This window comes from Sphaerodactylus townsendi, linkage group LG04 (genome assembly GCF_021028975.2).
Source record: "Sphaerodactylus townsendi isolate TG3544 linkage group LG04, MPM_Stown_v2.3, whole genome shotgun sequence".
In the NCBI taxonomy this organism is placed as follows: domain Eukaryota; kingdom Metazoa; phylum Chordata; class Lepidosauria; order Squamata; family Sphaerodactylidae; genus Sphaerodactylus; species Sphaerodactylus townsendi.
Window position 1 is genome coordinate 155,852,320 of NC_059428.1, and position 23,320 is coordinate 155,875,639.

Below are 23,320 nucleotides of genomic sequence, written 5' to 3' on the forward strand. Positions count from 1 at the left end.
AACCTTGGTGTAAACAGTTGAACACTGGGAGCAGTTCTCCTGCCTCCCTTGTTCTGTCATAACACTGCTTGTTTTGGTAGCTGAACGGTTGCTTGACGTTCCTGACCAGCACCAGAAGGGTTAAGAAAACAGCCCTGGCTGGACAAGCCTCAAAGCAGTTGCTGTAACCCTTCATTATCAGTAGGGGGGAAATGCAGACGGCAGAAACTGCTGCCCGTGACTGCCCGACTGCCGTGCAGAACTTTGGCTGCCAAACGTTCACCGGGAAGCATGAGGAAAGGTAAGAGGACTAGACATTCTACCCCTCGCTTCTTTCGTGTCTCTTTGGCGCTTTGCACGTGCACGCCTGCCCCTGGGCTAGCTGCTGAGAGCCCTGAAAATGACAGCAACTCCAGAGGGGTAGCTAACTTGCAATGCAGGGCTTAAGCAGAGTAATACCTTTAAGAACATAAGAAAGAGCCTGCTGGATCAGACCAGAGTCCATCTAGTCCAGCTCTCTGCTACTCGCAGTGGCCCACCAGGTGCCTTTGGGAGCTCACAGGCAGGAGGTGAAAGCAATGGCCTGCTGCTGCTGCTGCTCCCGAGCACCTGGTCTGCTAAGGCATTTGCAATCTGAGATCAAGGAGGATCAAGATTGGTAGCCTTAGATCGACTTCTCCTCCATAAATCTGTCCAAACCCTTTTTAAAGCTATCCAGGTGAGTGGCCATCACCACCTCCTGTGGCAGCATATTCCAAACACCAATCACACGTTGCGTGAAGAAGTGTTTCCTTTTATTAGTCCTAATTCTTCCCCCCAGCATTTTCAATGAATGCCCCCTGGTTCTAGTATTGTGAGAAAGAGAGAAAAATGTCTCTCTGTTGACATTTTCTATCCCATGCATAATTTTATAGACTTCAATCATATCCCCCCTCAGCCGTCTCCTCTCCAAACTAAAGAGTCCCAAACGCTGCAGCCTCTCCTCATAAGGGAGATGCTCCAGTCCCTCAATCTTCCTCATTGCCCTTCTCTGCACTTTTTCTATCTCTTCGATATCCTTTTTGAGATGTGGCGACCAGAACTGAACACAGGACTCCAAGTGCGGTCGCACCACGGCTTTATATAAGGGCATGACAATCCTTGCAGTTTTATTATCAACTCCTTTCCTGATTATCCCCAGCATAGAGTTTGCCTTTTTCACAGCTGCCATGCTGTGAAGAGATGTCACCTTTCTATGACAGATAGGTTTCAAGCGTGACTCTGATTGAGATTGCATTGTTAACTCTGTTGCAGAAAAAAACCACCACCACCACCACCCCAAAATATAAGGCCCTCTGGCATCTTAAACATGAACACGGTTTCATTCTAGTATAAGCTTCCGGGGCTAGAGCCCAGATTGTGAAGTTTCGGGAGGCCTTATCAGACATTTCTTTTATCTACAAAATTATTGGGCAGGGAGACAGCAGGGTGAAGGACTCACAAAATGCAGCAGGTACGAATAGAATAGAATAGAATCTTTATTGGCCAAGTGTGACAAGGCGTGTCCCGAGTGTTGTACGAGCTGAAAAACAATCACGCCAAAGAACGTTTGATGTTGCTCGTGGACATATTTCCGTTTAGGTTTCTCGAACCAGTCATGGACTTGTTTGCAGCACGTCATCTAATTGAAAGAAATACCCACTAACTTCCAGCCAGGTCACTGTGTTCCGTGGTACTCCTTTCTAGGGAAGATCCTTATTTTAGCTTAGTCTTGTCCCTAAATCCTGAATTTGTGAGGATGGTTAAGTGCGAGGGGATGTGAGCTTTTACTCTGTTCCTTTGTGGGAAAACCATCCGCCTGTAGGAGCACAGTGTCTTGCTTTCTTTCCTCTGGGAGATTCTTGGAGGACCATATCATACTCACGTAGGTGTCAACAAACAGTCTGGGAAGTTGGGTGTGTGAGAGAGATTTGAAGAGCAATTCAAAAGAGCTCTGTTCAGAGTCCTACCAAGGCCTTCCAGCGGGACGTACTTAGAGCCTCCACAAAGTTTCACGTGGCACCAGGTTTGAATCCTATAATTTGGTTCCCCAAGAGCACCTTTGATGCCATTCGGACTACCCCTGTTATTAAAAAGTCTGCGCTACGACAGCTTTCTATTGCAGTCGAGGGCTAGAAACTCTTATTATTTTTGCAAACAACAGTTGAAATCATCTGTGCTCCACGCGGCCATTGATCAGCACTGTGCACACGCAAGGACTTTGTATGCCTTTGTGCTCTTCTGTGCTCCTATTCCTCTGCCGGTTTCTCACCTTCTCTCTTATTCCTTTGCCTAACAGAAGCAGCCCTGATGCTAACTCTCCTCTGGGCCTTGGCGTCAGGGTCCCAGCCTCTTGAAGCAGGAGCCACTAAACAGGCATCGGCGGCCGAAAGCCAGAAGTGCCCCGCCCCGTGCTTTTGCAGCTACGACGACTGCAACGATGAACTGAGCATCTACTGCAGCTCCCGGAACCTCACGAGCCTCCCGGAAGATGTCCCGAGGGCCGTGCGGCTGTTTTGGCTGGACGGCAACAATTTCACCTCCTTGCCGGCCCTGACCTTCCGCAACCTGTCCAGCCTGGAATTTCTCAACCTCCAAGGGAGCCAGTTGGTCCTCATCGAACAGCACGCCTTCCACGGCCTGGAGGGGCTGTACTCCTTATTCCTGGAGCGCAACCGCTTGAAATCTTTGGCGCCCAACATCTTCCTCCACCTGCAGAACCTGGCCTCCCTAAACCTCAACAACAACCGGTTCAGCAAGATGGAAGAAGGCGTCTTTGCCGGGCTGTCCAACCTCTGGTATTTGAACCTCGGGTGGAACTCCTTGGTGGTCCTGCCGGACAGGGTGTTTCACGACCTGCCCAACCTGAGGGAGCTCGTCCTGGCCGGCAACAAGCTGCACTACCTGCAGCACCAGCTCTTCTACAGCCTGACGGAGCTGAGGGAGCTGGACCTGAGTGGGAACACCCTCAAGGGCATCAAGGGCAACATCTTCACCAAACTGCAGAAGCTGCAGAAGCTGTACCTGCACCACAACCAAATCAACGCCATTGCCCCTCGGGCCTTCCTGGGGATGAAGTCTCTGCGGTGGCTGGACCTGTCCCACAACCGCCTGACCACGCTGTTCGAAGACACCTTCTTCAGCCTCTCGACGCTGCACGTCTTGCGCCTGTCTAGCAATTCGATCACCGGGCTGAGGCCGAGGACCTTCCGGGACCTCCAGTTCTTGGAGGAACTGCAGCTGGGGAGCAACAGGATCCGGAGCCTGGCGGAAAGGGGTTTCGAGAAGCTGGGCCAGCTCGAGGTGCTCGCCCTCAACGACAACCAGATTCAAGAGCTCCGGGCCGGGGTGTTCCTGGGCCTGAGCAACGTGGCCGTGATGAACCTGTCGGGCAACTGCCTGAAGAGCCTCCCAGATTTTGCCTTCCGGGGCCTCAGCCAGTTGCACAGTCTTCACCTGGAGAACAGCTGCCTCAGCAGGATCAGGCCGCAGGTGTTCTCCAACCTCTCCAGCCTCCGGAGGCTGTTCTTGCGGCACAACGCCATCTCCGTGATCGAGGACCACGCCCTGAACGACTTGCACGACCTCGTCGACCTGGACCTGAAGAACAACAGGCTGACTAGGCTCCTCCCCAATCAGTTGGCGGGCCTCTGGAACCTCGGGTATCTCCTCCTCTCCTCCAACCGGCTGCTGGAAATCGCCCCCGAAGCCTTTGCCCCGCTTCGACGCCTCTCTTTGCTGGACCTCTCCAACAACTACTTGGAGGCGCTGGACGGGGACGTCCTGACGCCCTTATCGAGGCTGGAGTATCTGAACATCAAGAACAATTCGCTCCGAACCTTCTCGGTGGGCTGGCTGGGCCCTTCCCCGAAACTGACCCAGCTGTGGCTGGAAAGGAACATGTGGGATTGCAGCTGCTCGCTGAAAGGACTACGAGACTTTGCTCTGCAAAACCCCGGCGTGGTCCTGCGGTACACCCAGTCCGTCACGGAAGGGGACGCTCCGGTGTACTCGTTCAACAACGTCACCTGCCTCAGCCCAGAGGTCGTGATGGGGCTGGACTTGCGAGACGTCCCCGACAGCCATTTTGTCGATTGCTAAGTGCCAGCCTTCCCTTCCCAAATGCGTCCTCCCGTTTTCCACTCAGCTGGCGTAAGTGCCCTATCCCCAGGCCGTTGTGACTGTGCAGGACTGAGGCCCTTCTCGTGCGCTCCTTCGTCTTCTTCGTGAGCAGGAGAAGGAAAAAACCACCGTTTAATTTTGATTGGGTGTCTTTCAGGCAGGCGTGTCCCGAGTGTTGTACGCCAGCTTTCTTTGGCTGTTCGGCCTCCCATAGCCCCTCTTCGGTCTCTTTTCTCGCTGTCCCCGAGGATGGGCAGCCCATTTGTAGACTTGGCCCATGATGCCCTGCTCGCCTGAGGCCAATTCTCAGCGATTTCCCTTGGCAATATATATATATATCAATTATGATTTTTTAAAAAATGGGACAGGGGCACAAGAAAACTTGGACAGCTGCAAGGACACCAGAAAGCTCCCCTCCCACCCCCCCAAAAACCCCAAAGGGCATAGTAGGGAATGAAACAGTCACTAATAAATACTGGAAACTATCCGTTTGTACTGACATGACGTAACAGGAGGAAAAGACTGTGATCCTTCAAAAGGAACCCACCAAATGCACGTACGGCGCAATACTAGAAATATCAGGGATGGGGTCAGAGGGCTCAGAGTCACTTCCAGTGGCAGGCTGGGTCGTTAACCTGCTAAGAATGATCTTTGTGCAGCACAACAGTCTGAGGGCTACCCTAGGACTTCGGACACCCTCTGTTCAAATCTGCCCCCTGCCGTGAACTTCCTAAAGCTGCCTGCCCCTCAGGCGAGGTGTCAGCTCTCAGCCTAGCCTTCTTCACAGGGTTGTTGTGAGGATAAAAGAGGGCAGGGAACGACGTATGCTATCTTGGGCTTCTCAGAAGAAGGGTGGAGTAAATGTATGGGGATATCTATTCCCTTAATGATGTGCACAAAGGAAAGAAATTACCTTTGTCTGCAGGTGTTCTGCATGTGCGGGGTCTTTCAAAGAAAGTTAAAATTGCTTGTTGTTAGAACGGTTGATTTTCGATGTTCCTTCGCCAGCCTTTGCACTCTCTAAATTGTACTGTCTGTTCCAATTATTGCATCGATACACAGTGTTTGTTCCTAATATCTCTGATCCATAGACTGTGTTTATTGGGGGTGTCTCGAGCTATCGTGCTATTCCTGAGAAGCAGTTGGCTGCCCAATTCCAGTGATGTTAGTCACACCAGTGTGACCCTGTTATGGACCCTCAAAGGAGATGGGAACTACCCTTTTGAGGGTCCATAACTTTGGACCCCCTGAACCAAACTGCACCAAACCTGGGGGGTGCCATCATAACAGTCTCCAGATGATACCCTGAAATTTTGGTGCTGATACCTCCAAAAATGCACCCCCTGCAGGAACATCCCAGAAATTTGCCCAAGAATCTTTGTTCTGCATTGAGTTTTCTGCATTGCTGTCAATGGGGGTTGCAGGCTGGGGGGGGCACATTTATGAAGGCACAGTCTCAAAACTTTCATGGTCTCATCAGGAGACTGCCCTAATGATACCGCCCAGGTTTGGTGTAGTTTGGTTCAGGGGGGCCAAAGTTATGGACTCTCAAAACTGTAGCCCCCATCTCCTATTAACTCCCATTGGAAACAATGGGGGATGGGGCACCCCCTTTGGGAGTCCATAGCTTTGGACCCCCTGAGCCAAACCTCACCAAACTTTGGGGGTAGCATAAGGACAGTCTCCTGATGATATGCTGAAATTTTGGTGCCGCTAGCCTAAAAACTGCGCCCCCTGCAGGCCAAAAATGGAAAACCATTAAAAATACCCAAAAACGAACCCTGCATTTTGATGTCCCCCACAAGGTGGTGCCCTGGGCAGCTGCCCACCTTGCCCAGTGGGCATTACGCCCCTGCTCCTTCCCATGTGGTGCATGTAGGATAAATTCTCCTCAGACCCTCGTACTTTCTGGTCCTGCTCCCATTCGGCCCAACGGAGCAAGCAAAGGACAGACTCCTGTCCAGCTTGTCCCCAGAGAGACGGCCCCTCCCTGAGCACGGCCAGGATTTTGCAAGTGCCTGTCAGAATGAAAACTGTGACCTCAAGCAGACGTTGACTTTGGGATACGAATCTCCAGGCAGACAAGCTATCACCTAAATTGCACTGGGCGAGGGCCATAAAAAATGGGTTTCATAACGCCGGAGGGGCCTTAGAGCACAGGCCTGCCTTTTCTTAAATAATTCTTTGACCTTGCCGTCCTAGCTATTTAAAGCAGCCCCATCCAGCCCTCGCCCCTGTCTGCAAACAGTCGAATCCCCAGTTGCGCTGTCCACAATGACCCACCGTATCAACACAGGCCTGGTAATTCGGCATTCTAGTCGCTTGGCACCAGTGGGCCAGAGATGCCCAGAAACTTTGGCCGAAGGATTGGGACAGTGGAGAGCGATACGTAGCCATCTTTCTTTCCTTCTGCCACACCGTTCGTAGCTTGATGCATGCCGCTCTGTCAGGGCTGGAGTCCCCTTTTCATGGTAAACAGATTCTCAGCTGGTAGCTAGCTTTAAGGGTCCCTTCCCAGTGAGCAAGCACCCCAGGATAAGGCTTTGCATAAGAACATAAGAACTAGCCTGCTGGATCAGACCAGAGTCCATCTAGTCCAGCACTCTGCTACTCGCAGGGGCCCACCAGGTGCCTTGGGGAGCTCACAGGCAGGAGGTGAAAGCAATGGCCTTCTGCTGCTGCTGCTGCTCCCGAGCACCTGGTCTGCCAAGGCATTTGCAATCTGAGATCAAGGAGGATCAAGATTGGCAGCCATAGATCAACTTCTCCTCCATAAATCTGTCCAAGCCCCTTTTAAAACTATCCAGGTTAGTGGCCATCACCACCTCCTGTGGCAGCATATTCCAAACACCAATCGCACAACCTGGAAGTTTCTGGATCGTTCCCCTTTGAGGCCATCAGCGTTCTCCAAGTGTCTAATATAAGTTGGGCCAGGTGAGCTTCAAAATGTCAGTGGGGGAATTGGGGGCTTCCTTTCTGTGTCTGATCACATGACTTTCTCTTCAGTGCTGTAGTGGTTAAGAACAGGGTGTCTTCTGTTAAAGGACGTCGGGCTGGGAAAACCTTTCTCTGCCTAAGATCGTGGAGCTAGATGCACTCAGGCAGCCAGCATAAGGCAATTGCTTATGGGAAGGGGGGAAACCAAAAGGACTCTTTGACTCCTATTTCTGGCTAAGCCTGGAAAAAGAAATGGAGGGACATATAGAGCTCTGCCCACAACTAAAGGACAGGGAGAGATACATGTCAGTTCTTCATCTGGATCTACTTCAGTTTAGTGAGTGGGGAGCACATTATGTGGATGCAGCGGCGTAGTGGTTAAGAGCAGGTGGACTGTAATCTGGAGAACCAGGGTTGATTCCCCGCTCTGCCGCTTGAGCTGTGGAGGCTTATCTGGGGGACCAGATTAGCCTGTGTGCTCCAACACATGCCAGCTGGGGGACTTTGGGCTAGTCACAGTTCTTCTGGGCTCTCTCAGCCCCACCCACCTCACAGGGGGTTTGTTGTGAGGGGGGAAGGGAAAGGAGTTTGCAAGCCCCTTTGAGTCTCCTTGCAGGAGAGAAAGGGGGGGATATGAATCCAAACTCTTCTTCTCTTCTGGGAACCATTGCTCAGTGGCAGGGACCTAGGGTCTGCAAGAGGTGGGAACAGATTCACACTCAGGGTTTTCCACTGAAGGGGTCTCCAATGGCAGGGCTTAGAACAGCCCTCTGCCTGTGGGAGCCACTTCCCAAAGGGAGCTGGTCGGTCTCCGTTAGGTGGACCCACCGTCCGACTCAGCGAAGACACTGCAAGGGAGCAGTTTCCCAAGTACAGTCCTCCACCATATGAGAGCCACAGTCTTTTTCGGGAGCACAACACGTATGCCTAGTGGACATGCTAATGATGTATGTCAAGACTCGCACATTAGGCCTCCCGCTTCAGAAGGTGTATGATCTGAAGCAACACTGTTCAAGGGTTCTTGTGTCCCTCTTGGAATATTCACACCTTGTCTGAACTCTCTGCGTTGTGGCGTACGCAGCATGGCGAACTGGTTAAGAACGGCAGACTCTGATCTGGAGAACTGGGTTTGATTCCCCGCTCCTCCACATGCAGGCTGCTGGGTGATCTTTGGCCAGTCAGAGTTCTCTTTGAACCCTCTCAGCCCCACCTACCTCTCAAGATGTCTGTTGTGGGGAGAAGGAGGTGATTGTAAGCTACTTTGAGACTCCTTAAAGGTTGGAAAAAAGCAGGGTATAAAACCCACACTGCTACTACTACTACTTCTACTGTCTCATTCAATGAAAAATGGAATATTGTAGCACTGGCTGTACGCATTTTTCTTTTATGTATAGGCCTCTCTTCCCCAACAACACGTTCAATGCTCAGCAAGCAGGGAGTGCAGAGACAGAGTTCTCTTCAAACCCTCTCAGCCCCCACCTTACCTCACAAGGTGTCTGTTGTGGGGAGAGGAAGGGAAAGGTGGCTGGAAGCTGTTTTGACACTCCTGACGGTTGAGAAAAGTGGAGTATAAAAACCAACTCTCCTCCTCCTCCTCCTCCTCCTCCTCCTCCTCCTCCTCTCCCCCCCCCCCACTCATTGTCAATCTCTCAAGCCTTCCATTCCCATCTCCAGGGGGTAATTCCTGTCCTCTGTCCAGCCCCCAGCAGCTTGTAGTCTGGTCGCCACATCTCAAAAAGGATATTGAAGAGATAGAAAAAGTGCAGAGAAGGGCAATGAGGATGATTGAGGGACTGGAGCACCTTCCCTATGAGGAGAGGCTGCAGCGTTTGGGACTCTTTAGTTTGGAGAGGAAACGTCTGAGGAAGGGGGTGTGAATATGATGGAAGTCTATAAAATTATGCATGGGGTAGAAAATGTTGACAGAGAGAAATTTTTCTCTCTTTCTCACAATACTAGAACCAGGGGGCATTCATTGAAAATGCTGGGGGGGGAAGAATTAGGATTAATAAAAGGAAACACTTCTTCACGCAACGTGTGATTGGTGTTTGGAATATGCTGCCACAGGAGGTGGTGATGGCCACTCACCTGGATAGCTTTAAAAGGGGCTTGGACAGATTTATGGAGGAGAAGTCGATTTATGGCTACCAGTCTTGATCCTCTTTGATCTGAGATTGCAAATGCCTTAACAGTCCAGGTGGTCGGGAGCAACAGCAGCAGCAGCAGAAGGCCATTGCTTTCACCTCCTGCACGTGAGCTCCCAAAGGGACCTGGTGGGCCACTGCAAGTAGCAGAGAGCTGGACTAGATGGACTCTGGTCTGATCCAGCTGGCTTGTTCTTATGTTCTTATGTAGTAGCTTAAAAAAAAATAGAAGCAACAGCCCATCCATGCTTAGGACATTTGCATTAAGAGTCTTAGTGCAGCTGTCCTGAGCACGGGCGGGCCACTTCTTTTGAAGACATAACTTAAGGCATAGGAAAGAGTGGAAGCTTGCTCTTTTTTTCCAACTTGGTGCTAAAATCCCACGGCTCTGTTGTGCTAACAGCAGCGCTCTCTCTGCACGGTTGGGAAAAGGGGTACCGTTATCAGTACAGAACGAGAGGACAGACAGCCAAACAGTTCTCTTGCAGAGGTGACCAGTTCAATTACTTAGTGGCCTCACGGTGTCGTAGAAGCTTCTTCCCAGAGGATCTCTGGGGGATGCTTTGTGATGAAGCAACAGCGTTTGCAGCGTGATGGGCGCTACCACCTGGGACAAGAAAGGGTGCCAAAGTTTGGGGGAGAGGCACAAACAAAACTCTGACCAGTCAAGAGAAAACATACACACAGACAAGCCTGCATGGCAACTGAAACCATTTAATTAATGCTCCAAAATTCCTGAGTCATGATTAAATCTGCAGAGTAGCGAGGAAATATATTCAATTGACGCGGACTGATTCACGCTCCCATGGGAGTGTTTTCCATCCCAAGGTGGCAGGTGCCCAGCTGGGTGCATGCCGTACCAACTTAATAAGGCTTTTGTGCAAGGCGGCGCAGAGAGCGCGAACCAAATGCTCCAGTCCTGCTCCCACAAGTCGGCTTTATTAAGGTGTGTGGGGAGATCTCACGTCTGGCCCTGGTGTGGAAATGTGCAGAAGGGCCACGGCGCAGAGTTCCTGGCGGCTGAAACGAGGGCCAAACAGGTACGTTACGCCCTGTGCTTCAACCGCTCTGCAGTTGCTTTTCCAGGGAGCGGCGACAGCCCAGGATTTGGTTTTGCATCTCCTCAACCGCCGCTGTCCAAAGATGCTCCCTGCCTTGCCAAGCACTCTAAACAGCTGCCATTGAGCACCTCGCCAGGAGACCGGGGGCACCGGTGCCAGTCTCAGGAGCTGCCAGGAGTGGCCACGTTCAAGATGTGCTGGGCGATCCTGGTGAGCGCAGGGAAGGCCGAACTCTTGGGAAACTCCTGGATGAAGTCCCGGCCTTCCTCCAGGCTCCGGCTGAGCTGCGGGTCCAGGGGCACGCACCCTTGGGCAGGGAAGCAGAAACACAACAGGTGAGAAAGGCATGCAAGGGCCTCACCCGACAGAGTGACGCTCGACTGCCCACCCGACCCTGAAGCCTCAGTGGTCGAGCCTGTCCTCCCCATAGAGGTTGGGTGGAAATGGTACGTCCTTATAGAAGGACAGCTCTTTCCCCTGGGCAGCCTTTGGTGCCACAGTGGTGGGGGCCGAAACATGAATGTCTTGGTTGTGAAAATTGGTGCATCATGGGTCAGAATGTTGCTTGATCCTGGGTCGGGTCATCTGGCCCAGCGTGGTCTGACTGCCGCTGGTTCTGCAGGAGTTCTCAGGCAGCAGCTCTTTGAGGGTCTGCTACCAGAGACCTTTTTGCTGGGGGATGACGGGGGAGTGAGTCAGGGACCCACCACAAGCAAAGGAGATGCTCAGCGACTGGGCTGAATGTCGTGTGGACTAGTAACACCCAAGCACTGACATGAAAACCGCCCTCAGCTCCCACCCAGCTCAGCAGTTCGAGTTTCCCTCCCTCTCATTCCGCCACAGCGTCAGAAGCCTCTGATCACGACTACTTGTCATTAGTGGGCCTACTTGGTCAGATTGCCGCCTCCTCGGGGCAGGGGCCTTTTATTTGGTTGACATATCGCAATAATTCCCAACCGCCCTCTGAAGCACTCACCTAGGAATGGGACCCCGGCGTGCTGGGCCAGCTCTTGCCCGCCTCCTTTAGAAAAGACATTTGTGCATTCCTGAAACAAGAGACAAGAGTTTCAATACAGGGGAAGGGACTGACAAAAATGTCCCATGATTTAAAAGACAGTCGGGTCCACATCAGGCTCTGCTAACAGCCAAGTGTTCCACCTTGGGATGGGGCGGCCTGTCCAAAGTCTAGAGGTTTCCTACTAATCAGATATGTGGGAGTGTCCTCTTTGGTACAGCCAGTCACTTCCCTGAAGTGTGTCACCTGGGCACGGCTCTCTGCCAGGCGGAAGCTAAAGGCGACCAGATTTTGGATGTGAGTTTTCAGAGTTATTGGCAGAACCTTGTTTCGGTACATAAACTGCCTCACTGTTTAAAGAACCCACAAGCAGGCAGAAGAGCAACCAACAACCAGGCATATTTCTTGCTCTTTGCTCTCTGCCGTAGTCTCCTTTTTGGAATGCTGATACTGGCGAACTTGTAGCGTTGCTGCATCCTGCCTGTGAGCTCCCAAAGGCACCTGGTGGGCCACTGTGAGCAGCAGGGTGCTGGACTAGATGGACTCTGGTCTGATCCAGCAGGCTCTTCCTTATGTTCTTAAGGCCATTGCTTTCACATCCTACCTGTGAGCTCCCAAAGGCACCTGGTGGGCCACTGCGAATAGCAGAGTGCTGGACTAGATGGACTCTGGTCTGATCCAGCAGGCTCTTCCCTATGTTCTTAAGGCCATTGCTTTCACCTCCTGCCTGTGAGCTCCCAAAGGCACCTGGTGGGCCACTGCGAGTAGCAGAGTGCTGGACTAGATGGACTCTGGTCTGATCCAGCAGGCTCTTCCGTATTTTCTTAAGGCCATTGCTTTCACATCCTGCGGTGAGCTCCCAAAAGGCTTCCCTGGTGGGCCACTGTGAGTAACAGAGAGCTGGACTAGATGGACTCTGGATGCTGATCAACCGAGGCTCTTCCTTGCCCATGTTCTTAAAGGCCATTGCTTTCACCTCCTGCCTGTGAGCTCCCAAAGGCACCTGGTGGGCCACTGCGAGTAGCAGAGTGCTGGACTGGATGGACTCTGGTCTGATCCAGCAGGCTCTTGCATACTGTTCTTAAAGAGGCCATTACTTTCACATCCTGCCGGTGAGCTCCCAAAGGCACCTGGTGGGCCACTGTGAGTAGCAGAGTGCTGGACTAGATGGACTCTGGTCTGATCCAGCAGGCTCTTCCTTATGTTCTTAAGGCCATTGCTTTCACCTCCTGCCTGTGAGCTCCCAAAGGCACCTGGTGGGCCACTGCGAGTAGCAGAGTGCTGGACTAGATGGACTCTGGTCTGATCCAGCAGGCTCTTTCGTATGTCCTTATGTTGCAAGGGGAAGGGGTGAAGAACGCTGCCACCCTCTTGGGTTAAATGTCATGCATGCTTTGACACCCTGACCCAAAAGGCGGAGTTCTGAAATGGCCTGGCAGGGGCTGACGGGAATCATAGTCCTTGAATATCTGGAGGACTGGAGTTGGATACTCCTGCCCTGTGCTATTCCATTTGCGAAGCTCCCTCCCAATCTCCCACCCTGAATGCTCCTGTAGAGTATTATTCTGAAATGGAGTGAAAGGAAAATTACTGAAAGGGTTGTTTAGAGACTACAATGTGTTATGACAGCATGTGTGAGGAAAGATTGTGACTATGTTAAACATACTGTACTCCTTGACTATGTTAAGAATACTATACTCCTTGGCTGTACTATACTCACAGGGTGTTTGTTGTGAGGGGGGAAGGGAAAGGAGTTTGTAAGCCCCTTTGAATCTCCTACAGGAGATATTGAGATCTAGTGCTTCAGACTGTCAAGCCTATAGGCCAATTGGCCATGCTGGCAGGGGTTGATGGGAATTGGAGTCCATAACATCTGGAGTGCCAAAGGTTCGCCACCACTGACCTATAGGTGAATCTGGCAATGGCTTGTAGGAGCACACCTGCAGCACCGGGGCCCATCTCTCTGCCAGATTTAAAAGCCATTTCAATGACCTGCCCCCCGCCCACCCTTTTTGAGACATTGCAAACTGTGCCTGCCCAACCCAGGACGGCCATTCTCACCGAACAGTGTGGGCAGACGAAGCCGCTCATGTTCTCCACGATGCCAATGACCTTCAACCCCGTCTTCTTGCAGAACGTCAGCTCCCGCCTCACGTCCCCCACGGACACGGCCTGCAAAAGGAGGGTTCGGCGTGGTGTTGAATGGGCTGGAGGCACAGAGCTGCCACTCGAAGCCACCTGTGTTAGTAACTGGGTGATGGGAGGCCGCCAAGGAATATCAGGGTTGCTTTGCAGAGGAAGGCAAACATCTGGGTTGCTGCTGGTGGCAAGGGAGTATCGAACTAGACACAGTTCGGTCAGACTGTGGGAAAGGCGGCCCTTTCATTCGGGTCCAGATGGCAGCATAACACTTCAGTGGCTTCTCTTATCCCTGTGGCTTCCTTCTTGCCACTGAAACCCTCTTCACTGTTATGTCCCTTATAGTGGGGCCACTTTGCTCCCCCCCCCCCCCCACCCCCAGGACTTTGCAGCTCCATTTCTGCCTGAATGTTGAATGACACTTTGACTAAGAAGAGCACTCCCTGGTGCTTCCTGCCGATGCAGAAATGGAGTGTGGGAAATTCACTGAGGGCAAACAGAAAGACTGTCCCCTCTGCTGTGACGGCTACAAACCGTAATGTGGAGGCTAGGAACCTTCCTGCAATGGCTTTGTAGGATCCAGTTGGGGAGGAAACTTTTGCCGTAGAATAGAAGCAAGGTGCTTGTTTCTCTTCATGAAGGTGATGCCATCTCAGATTTAGCCTCGCCTGCGTAGCTATGTCGGAAGCAACAGCCCAGAATCCAAAGGACAGCGTACCTGCGGCGTCGTGACCAGAACTGCCCCGAGGGGCCGATAAGGGCGGAGGGATTCTACCGCCGCAATGTGCTCGTCGGAGGTCCCTGGAGGCGTATCTACAATCAGGAAGTCGAGCTCTCCCCAAGCCACGTCCGAGACGAACTGCTTGATCAAAGCTGCTCAAGAAAAGAAAAAGGTGTTGATATGCTGGCAGGGGATGATGGGAACTGTAGTCCATAACATCTGGAGGGGCGCGAGTTTGACACCTGTGTGTTAAAGGATTTTGGGCTGGGAAAACCTTTCTCTGTCTAAGATCGTGGAGCTAGATGCGCTCAGGCAGCCAGCGTAAGGCAATTGCTTATGGAAAGGGGGGAAACCAAAAGGACTCTTTGAGTCCTATTTCTGGCTAAGCCTGGAAAAGAAATGGAGGGACCCACAGAGCTCTGTCCACAGTGGTTCAGAGCAGGTGGACTCTAATCTGGAGGAACCAGGTTTGATTCCCTGCTCTGCTGCCTGAGCTGTGGAGGCTTATCTAGGGAATCCAGATTAGCCTGAGCACTCCTACACAAGCCGGCTGGGTGACCTTGGGCTAGTCACAGCTGTTCGGAGCTCTCTCAGCCCCACCTACCTCACAGGGAGTTTGTTGTGAGTGGGGATGGGAAAGGAGTGTGTAAGCCCCTTTGAGTCTCCTATAGGAGAGAAAGGGGGATATAAATCCAAACTCTTCTTCTTTCTGGAGCTGACTAAATTCCATAAATCTTGCTCCTTTTCAAATATCTCAGGAACATCAAGACTGACATTGAAACTTATGCTTGTAACTGTGCTCATTCGTGGTGCAGATCAAAGAGTGAAAGAACCTGGGGGGAGTCCACATAATGTGTTGAAGTCCAATGAATCCTTTCTAATAGGGATCCCCTTTAATCTCAGATTTCTCCCCCTCCCCCCTGTACACATTGTCCCCTATTGCTGTGGGCCAGTGAGTCTGTTATTGCACCATGCCGGAAAGGTTGGTTTCTGGGGTAGCGAGGAACCGAGGCCGCTCCCTACCATTTTTCTTGGGTCCCCTCCACACCACGGCATCGTCCGGTTTCTCCAGGAGGAAACCGATAGACATGAGGGAGATGCTCTTCTCTTGGTCGACGAAGACCGGCACCCAGCCGCTGTCACACTGGTGGACGTCTCTGTCCTGCACACGGAGCATGCGGGGGATGCTGGGGCCGCAGAGGTCCACGTCCAGGATCCCAACCTACGTGCGAAGGGGAACGGGCATCAGTCTTGGGCGCCAGAAACATGTCTTTTGCAAGGCCGGAACAAACAGGGGCCCCTTCCTTGAGACGGATGTCTGCAGTGAAGTCGCCAGAGAGGCAGGTCGTAAATGGGTACAGCATTGGCGTCACTGGAAGTGGTTGCTAGGAGATTCCAACCTGTGGTTTATTATTTTGCGGGAGGAGGTTTTGAGGGAAGACTGCGACAATATGAAGTCCGCGGAGGCCGTTAGGTCCAATCCAATCCAATCCAAAAACCTTTATTAGGCATAAACCAGAAGTACCATACATTCCAAATACAAACACAGGATCATTTGTTTACATATCATGTAAGAACATGGATTAAAATGTAGCAACTTGCTTCAGAAATTTCTACATGAGGGCTGTTCGATAGCTTAGACATTTTTAGTTTGTCTGAGAGAAACAAATTCTAGAGGTAGTAAAGCTCCCAGATCGGTTGTAATATCATTATGCCTCGAACAGTAAAGCAGGATATGAGGGATTGAGTCTATATCATTGGGACAGTACCGACAAGCAGCAGCTCACTTTGTGGGATTTTAAGGAAACAACCTTGAAGATAGACAGAGGGAAATGAGTTGCACCTTGCTCTTGTCATGACCCATCTGCACTTATAATTAACAAGCTGTTCTAAGTATACAGCAGGGCTAGATTTTGGGGGTGTGATCCCAAAGTATAGAGGGGAACAGGAGCTTTGTGCAGCACTCAGGAGAGATTGGTATTCCTGGTTGTACAGTCTGATCTTTAGATGATGGTAAATTTCCGGTTCCCAGGTCAGTACAGCCTCTGTGTGATGGGCCCCGACTTGTGCGATGAAATGTACCACAGTTCTAGGGCAGTGCTGCATAGTGGTACTTGGGACATGGGAGTCTTGGATTCGAATCCCCATTTAGTCCTGATCGTCACCGGACAACTTTGGGCTGTTGTGAGGATGAGGCAGGGCCCCTCCCAATGGAGGGGGCATAAAAATAGACCTAGCCACCTTTTCCCTCAATCTCAGCTAATTCCCCCACTTTACTACAGATCTTGCTTTCTGTCACTGCAACTCCCCCACTCCCCAGCCCAGCCTTTCTGGGGGCCCACTGGGATTCCCTCCACTCTCCTTCACTCGCAGGAAAGCTAGTTAGCCAAGACCCTTCTTTCAAACTGATACGTGAAGCCCTTTGAACGAAGGCAAAACAAGCCAAACGCCTGATAGGAACCCCTGAAAAAACAACCACAGCCCCAAGGAGCCATACCTTTTTCCCGGCGTGCCGCAAAGCCAGGGCGAGCTCCGTGGAGACCGTGCTCTTCCCCACTCCACCTTTCCCCGAGAGAACCAGGACGATGTGCCAGACTCCTGCCAGGTTGCCTCGCTCTGGAAGGGAGGAGGAGAAGAAGAGAGACGGTTAGGCCGAGCCTCACACCGCCCGAGGAATCGGCGTGGGGCAAGACGGACCAGAAGCGAACCAGAGATCCTCTTCTCAAGAGGGGCTTGAGCTAGAGTGGACCAGGAAATGACACTGGGCCCATTCTCCGGAGTGTTCCGTTCTTACCTTTTCACATTTCCCCAGACAGGTGGCCTGGTTTTCACAGAGATGGCCAGCTAGCATCTGAAGGCCTATTTCAGACTGGACTGAGGAGTGCAAACCTTGCGTCTGACAGTCTTTGGGAGGAACACATAAGCATAAGCATTTTATTGTCATTGTGCACGCTGCTTGAGAATTTACAACAGGAATTCTACTCGATCTTTGCACAATTTCAGGCTCATCCCCCATCCTCACTTTCCCCTTCCTCCACCCCATCCCTACACAGCCCCAAACACATCCAACCGTAGCCGCATGAGTTTAGCATCGCCATACAGCTCTAGAGTAAGGTCTCTAAGCCTCTTTGTCCTAGTTTTGATAGACCTGTACCGTCTGCCGGATGGTAATAGTTCAAAAAGAGAGTGTGCTGGATGAGATGGGTCTCTCCAAGGAAGACTATTTTGAGGCTTTCTTTGGAGGCTTCCAGGAATTATATAGAGTTCTTCCAAAGGAGGGAGAGGGCAGCCGATAATCCCTCTGTGCAGTAGTGATCACCCTTTGGAGCGCCTTCCTATCTGCCCCTGTGCAACTGGAGAACCATACACAGATGCAGTAGGTTAAGACACACTCTATAGCACAGCGGTAAAAGGACACCAGGAGTTTTCCATTCAGTTGTTGTTTCCTTAGAAGTCTCAGATAGTACAGTCTTTGCTGGGCCTTCTTAACCACCGCGGCAGTCTGTACGCCCCAGGTCAAGTCCTCTTTAATCATAACGCCCAGAAATTTAAAAACACCACACAAGGAAACAGGGAATGCTGAAAAGCAGACGTGGGGGGCAGAAACAAACCTTCGGTCCCATTGAAGTGAGCGCTTGCGAATCCTTATTTTGTTACTCCGTGGGGGAACTTTGTTAGCGTTATTCCCGTTGCGCAGGTGGAGTGCACAGAGATGGGCATTTCACCCATTAACCCCCAACTCTGAAGTCTCACCCAGCATCTACTAATTGCTGACGGTTCACATGGCAAAGCTGCTTAAACTCAGGTATCAGTTGCTGTGCTCATCACCCCAACATATGTCCAAACACATTTTGGCTAAATCCAGCTTAGGCCTGGGTCCGTAGCAACACCAGAGCCCCCTGCACAGCTGGGCCACTTGGGGTTTTGGACCTGTTGCTTCTTGTCCTCTGAACAGATGTGTTGCATCACGTCTGACAGGACAGCAGAAGTGAGGCAGTGTCTGTTGTCGTGACACAATCAGAGCCCCTTTCCTGGGGCACGTCCAGGAGTGTGGGGGTGGCGTGTTGTTGTTTAGAAAACAAGCTGGAATGGGAGCGCTCCAGAGAGCTTGATACAGTGAGATCCGGGATCCCAACGGGCCAGGAGAGATCCCTTTCCACAGGGAGCTGGCGGAAAGTAAATCCAGGACACATGAAAGGAAGTGTTTGTCCAGAGAAAGAGCAGTTAAGCTGTGGAAGTTGTTTACCCAAGACATAATGACGGCTGCTCCTTTTAATTGGCTTGAATGATACAACTGTGTAGAGGGAGAGGTCCATCCGTAGCCATCAGCCACGATCACTAAAGGGAATCTCTATCCTCAGAGGCAATAACTTTCTGGATGCCAGTGCCAAGGGGAAGTCCTCGGCCTCCCAGCCTTGCTTGCAGGCTTTCCCAAGTCACCTGTGCAGTCTCTGTGCAAGAAAAGGGATGCCGAACAAGACGGACCACAATCCTTTGGCTGCGCCTCAGCCACCACCGTGTCTCAACGACCCGTTTAATTTGAGGTCGCTTAACCGATGCTTCTTGTTGGCTCAGAGTGACCCTTCGGGGCAAAAAGGGGAGCCAGACGGATAGTTTAGCGTTATAGAGTTTTGTGCTCTGAGGCAGTCAGGTCGGGAAGCGGACTTTGAGGGCCTTCGCAGGTGCTCCAGAAATGCAAGAGTACAGGCTGAGGCAGGTACAGCGCTCAACCTGGTAAGGTCCCATCCGGATGCCAAGCAAGGCAGACCCTGGTTCTGAAGCTTGACAAGATTAGGCTAACCTTGGCTTATCCAGGTCAGGGCTCTCACCCAGCCACTGAAATGAATCTATTAGTTGGCCTTGTTTTAGCGTGGTGTACTGGTTAAGAGCAGGTGCACTCTAATCTGGAGAACCGGGTTTGATTCCCTGCTCTGCCACTTGAGCTGTGGAGGCTTATCTGGTGAAGCAGATTAGCTTGTGCCCTCCAACACATGCCAGCTGGGTGACCTTGGGCTAGTCACAGTTCTTCTGAGCTCTCTCAGCCCCACCCACCTCACAGGGTGTTTGTTGTGGGGGGGAGGGAAAGGAGTTTGTCAGCCCCTTTGTGTCTCTTACAGGAGAGGAAGGGGGGATATAAATCCAAACCTTCCTTACTTACTTCCTTTCTTAATATATTAATCTTTATTCATTTATCCATATATTACATTGGTTCTAAAATATATAAGCAAAACTGTTTATGTAATTTTGGTCAAATCCAGCGATAGGGAAAACTTGTGACTTTCCTTGCACAGGACTTAATTAATCGTAAGACCCTTACTGTATATCTCAACCCTACTTCTAGGAAACGGAGCAGAGCCTGTTAGAGATTCAACTGTCAAGCCTGAGCAGGCTTGAATTAATTAACTCCGTGCAAACGTTTGTGTTGCATGATGTCTTTTATCTATTTTTTAAATCTCTGCATATTTTAAATTTTTGTATATTACGTAATACTTGCCAATAAGAGCCTTGGATTGGAAAGAAAATTTAACAAGAGATTCCTGGCGTATGCCAAAAAAGGAAAGAAAGAAAAAATGAATCAAAGTGAAAAGTCTTCTCCAACCCCAGCAAGTTTACTTGGAATAAATCCCACTGTACATCGAAGGAATTAATTTCTAAGCAAGTGTGGTTTGGCAGCCGGAGGGAAGGTTTCTCTGTAATTATTTCTGTGTTGGCTTAAATGTTTAATATCCAAGTTCCAAAAATATCTGAAGCCGCTGTGGGTTTTCAATTGCAAGCGGACTCCAGAACTCTCGTTGCAATCTCCCTCATCTGTAGAAACACCTGCAATTAACACCTGGACTGGCCCCATTGCTTGTCACATTCCTGCTATACCTGGAAGACAGCAGCTGCTGAGGCCACAACGTCATTAGGATTCCATGGGATCTCAGTCACCAACACGTGGAATGGAGCAACTTCCAGGATGTCTCAGGCTGCTTGGTTGGGAAACGAAATAAATAAATAAAGGCCCTGATTACACGCTTGTAAACTGAGGAACCTCTTGAGTCATCAAGGAATTTCCTGTCACTTCACAGGGCCGGGATGAGGCGAGATCTCAGCCAGACGATCCACCTTGGCACTGGGGCGAGAAGAGGCCGTCTGCTCAGTAGATAATTCCACACTTTGAAGGAGACAACAAGATGGAGGTTGAGGACCAGAGTTCTTGGGATCCTGCATGGGGCCCAAATGAGTCCACTGGGACCGTCTCCCTGGCGGAAGTCATCAGGCGGTCCACAAAAGGTAAGGCTCTTCTCTTATGAGCAGGGAAAAACAGCATCCGAATCAAAGTCCTCTGGGGAGCCTCCAGAACATTGTGCGTTGAGCGCCGTGATGTTTGGCGATCATTTATTAATGAGTTGCGGGAAGAAAAGGTTAGCTGGGATCCAGTGTCGTGCAGCTGTGTTGGAGCGTGGTTTGGGTGATCTGGGTACAAAGATTCACTTGGCTGTGAAGCCTATTGGGTTCATGAATTCCTTACTGGTCCATGGAGCTCAGTGGTTGTCTATACTGGCAGCCGCTGCCCATGGTCTCAAACAAGGCAAGGAATTTCACATTCACCTACTGGCCATTGTACATTGTACAACTGAAGATGCCAGGAGGGCTTGAACCTGGGACCTTGTGGTTCTTCATCTGAGCCATATCCCAGAGCGTGGTTTGGCCAAGGCTGTGCAGAGAACAGGTGGCCAAGGAAATATTGGAACGGAGGATGTTCCTGGTCACACCTCTCAACTGCTGTGTCCCTGCAGAGCAGTAGCTGAAGACTGTTACTTCTACCCTGCTCATTAACATTATCTCACTATGAAGTTTGGTTTCTTGTCTAGCTAGGATCAGAGTTAGCCCTACCAAGGGTCTGTTCAGACATTACTTTGCCTCTTGTTTGCACATGCAGGCAGTGGCAGAGCCCCAATAGAATGGACTATTCCATTTCAGATGGAAATGGCTCTGCCCTTCCCAAATCTCACCTATGACCCCCTTTATTGAAAAGTCTGGGGACTGAGATTCGCAGGTCGCTAAGTGGAATGCGTGGCTTTTTTCTTCCTTTGGGAAACCTCCAGACCATCCTATGAAGCAGTTTTGAAAGTCCTTGGGCAAAATCTGTGCACTGTATGCCTTGAGTGTAGGTACCATGGAGAGGAACACGTCGACAGTCCTCTTCAGTACACAGAAGAAGCTGTAGAGGTTTTGGGGATGCAAGCTGTAGTTCTGGGAGAATGTGAAGGAAATGGGGCAAAGCTCACATCTGATATTTCAAAGCATGTATTTGGGAGTTAAAGTATCAAGAAATCGCTGGTGGTTTTGGTGCCACAGGCATACACGCTTCTGTGCTGGAGTCGAGGAGATACCGATCCTCCTGAAAACACAGCACCAAACTGCAGGTGACACTCACATTCTTTCAGGGTGGTAATGGCTGCTTTGGATAAACTGCGTGTGGTCATTTCAGAAATGTGAGAAACCACCCATTGTGACTTGTGACCCTGAGGCAGTGATGCGTGGAGAGTGAAGCCACTTAATAGCTAGATGGGTGGTAATGGCTGGATCTCGCACCCAGGAAAAGAAGAGAACATGCTGAATACCATAGAGATTTGGGGCTGGTGGAAATTGGGGTCTGGGACCGGAGTTGAGTAAGATACAACACCATAAAGTCGACCTTCCTAAGTGGTCATCGTCTGTACGTGAGCTGATCTCTTGTTACCTGGAGATCTGCTGTAGTAGCAGAACCTGGAGGTTCAACAACATTTGTACCACAAACATCTAGCAGTCAAAGCTGCCTGAATATATTCACAATAATCTGAAAAGGCAATATTTACACACAATCCCTACAGAGTTTATATTGTAACAAGCCTCCTCCCAACTTCAAAAAGCTATATGCACGCTATTATAGACTTCTTGTGGTCTGTGGAAGTCAAATTTTTTCAGCGATGCAAGCCGATCCATACAAATATCACACAAACAGCATTTCTGGTATAATATGGAAAAATCCCCAAGCTGGTATTTCCCTGCCTTCCACAGATCTTCAGAGGCTTGTAGTCATTTCAGAGCTCCCCAATTTACCTCTGCGAAACAATCTCTTAATTCACGTGCTTCTCTTAGCAGTTTGTTCTCTTGCTGCACAGTATCCTTCAATTGCTAGCTGTTTGTTGTGCAAACATTGTTGCCCATGTGGACTTAAGATGCGCAGCTCCTGTCTTCCACAAACGTGACCATCTGGAGGTTGGCAGGGCAACAAGGGAGGCATGTCAAAACAACCGCACGTGAAAGAGGATTATGCTTGCAGGGTCTGTGGATGAGATGGGTCTCCCCTGTCGCCTATCAGGTGTGCACCCCCTACAGTTGCGTCCCTGTGGAAGGCAGTTCTGGCCCTCCAGATGTTCCTGGGACTACGATTCCCATCAGCCCCTGCCAGCATGGCCAATCGTAGTCCAGGAACATCCGGAGGGCCAGAACTGGACTCCTCTGCATTACGGACTGAAAACGGCAGAAATCTAACTGCAGGCAGCGGGCTGAACCTGTGGGATTTCCGCCCCCTCCCAATAGTCCTGGAAGGTGGAGGCGCCTGGCCGTCCCCGCGCACGCGCGTGTCACTCACCCGCCACAGCCTCCTCCACCTCCATCATGCTTTACGCAACCCCTGGGCCGCTTCCGACTCGCGGTCGCTCTGCGTCACTGACTGACAGCTGGGTCGGCCAGTGAGTGGAGCGGACCTTCCTCCCACCTTAGATTCCCTCCCTCCAACCGGCTCCGGCGCCTCAGAGATGTCAGGCGCGTGACTTTCCGGCCTCGTCAGTTTCCCCCCCGCCCTTTATCGTCATCAGCCAATGAGGCGAGCGCGACGCCGTTGAGTGGCGTAGGAAGTGCCCAATCGGAGGCCGTGAGAGCCTGTCAACGGTTCTCAGCGAGGAGCGGCGACACAGGCGGCGGGAGGTGAGCGGAGGGGCCCAGGTGGGGGCGCAGCCCCTTGACCACCCCCACGAGGAGACAGGAGGGGGAGAGGAGCACTTTCGGGGGGAGGGGCGCCGCTTGGTGTACGGCGAGGCCTATGCGGAGAATTGGCGGGCGAAGCATTCTGCGGCCTAAAGGAGGCCGCGCGGATGGTGGCCTCGGTGGGCCATTTCTATCAAATCCTTCCGTTTTCACCCGTATGCGTTGC

At 51.3% G+C, this 23,320-nt stretch overlaps 2 protein-coding genes across 3 annotated transcripts; one reads left to right on the forward strand and one right to left on the reverse strand.

Annotated features, from left to right (window-relative positions):
• The first annotated feature begins 205 nt into the window (after positions 1-205).
• On the forward strand, positions 206-5,170 carry IGFALS (insulin like growth factor binding protein acid labile subunit). Its single transcript, XM_048494796.1, has 2 exons — positions 206-280; positions 2,297-5,170. The coding sequence occupies exons 1-2, from the start codon at positions 271-273 to the stop codon at positions 4,096-4,098; spliced, it is 1,812 nt and encodes a 603-aa protein (XP_048350753.1). The 5' UTR covers positions 206-270; the 3' UTR covers positions 4,099-5,170.
• A 4,724-nt stretch (positions 5,171-9,894) lies between these two features.
• NUBP2 (NUBP iron-sulfur cluster assembly factor 2, cytosolic) lies at positions 9,895-22,905 on the reverse strand. 2 transcript variants are annotated; one of them, XM_048495396.1, is made up of 7 exons: positions 22,760-22,905; positions 16,634-16,752; positions 15,160-15,358; positions 14,134-14,288; positions 13,338-13,448; positions 11,238-11,307; positions 9,895-10,568 (listed from the first exon to the last, which is right to left on the reverse strand). In XM_048495396.1, exons 1-7 carry the CDS (start codon positions 22,785-22,787, stop codon positions 10,423-10,425), a joined length of 828 nt encoding a protein of 275 aa, XP_048351353.1. In that variant the 5' UTR covers positions 22,788-22,905; the 3' UTR covers positions 9,895-10,422. The 2 variants fall into 2 exon arrangements, with proteins under 2 accessions (XP_048351353.1, XP_048351354.1); XM_048495397.1 differs by lacking the exon at positions 22,760-22,905 and adding an exon at positions 16,931-17,341.
• Between the last annotated feature and the right edge of the window lie 415 nt (positions 22,906-23,320).

What these genes read in the sequence shown, in the direction of transcription:
- NUBP2 (XM_048495396.1), bottom strand. Translation starts at nt 22,787, where the DNA reads ATGATGGAGGTGGAGGAGGCTGTGGCGG. An exon ending in GGTGGAGGAGGCTGTGGCGG is followed by an intron (nt 16,753 to 22,759) that starts GTGAGTGACACG and finishes CCTCCCTTCCAG; the next exon opens with AGCGAGGCAACCTGGCAGGA. An exon ending in GAGGGGACCCAAGAAAAATG is followed by an intron (nt 14,289 to 15,159) that starts GTAGGGAGCGGC and finishes TTTCTTGAGCAG; the next exon opens with CTTTGATCAAGCAGTTCGTC.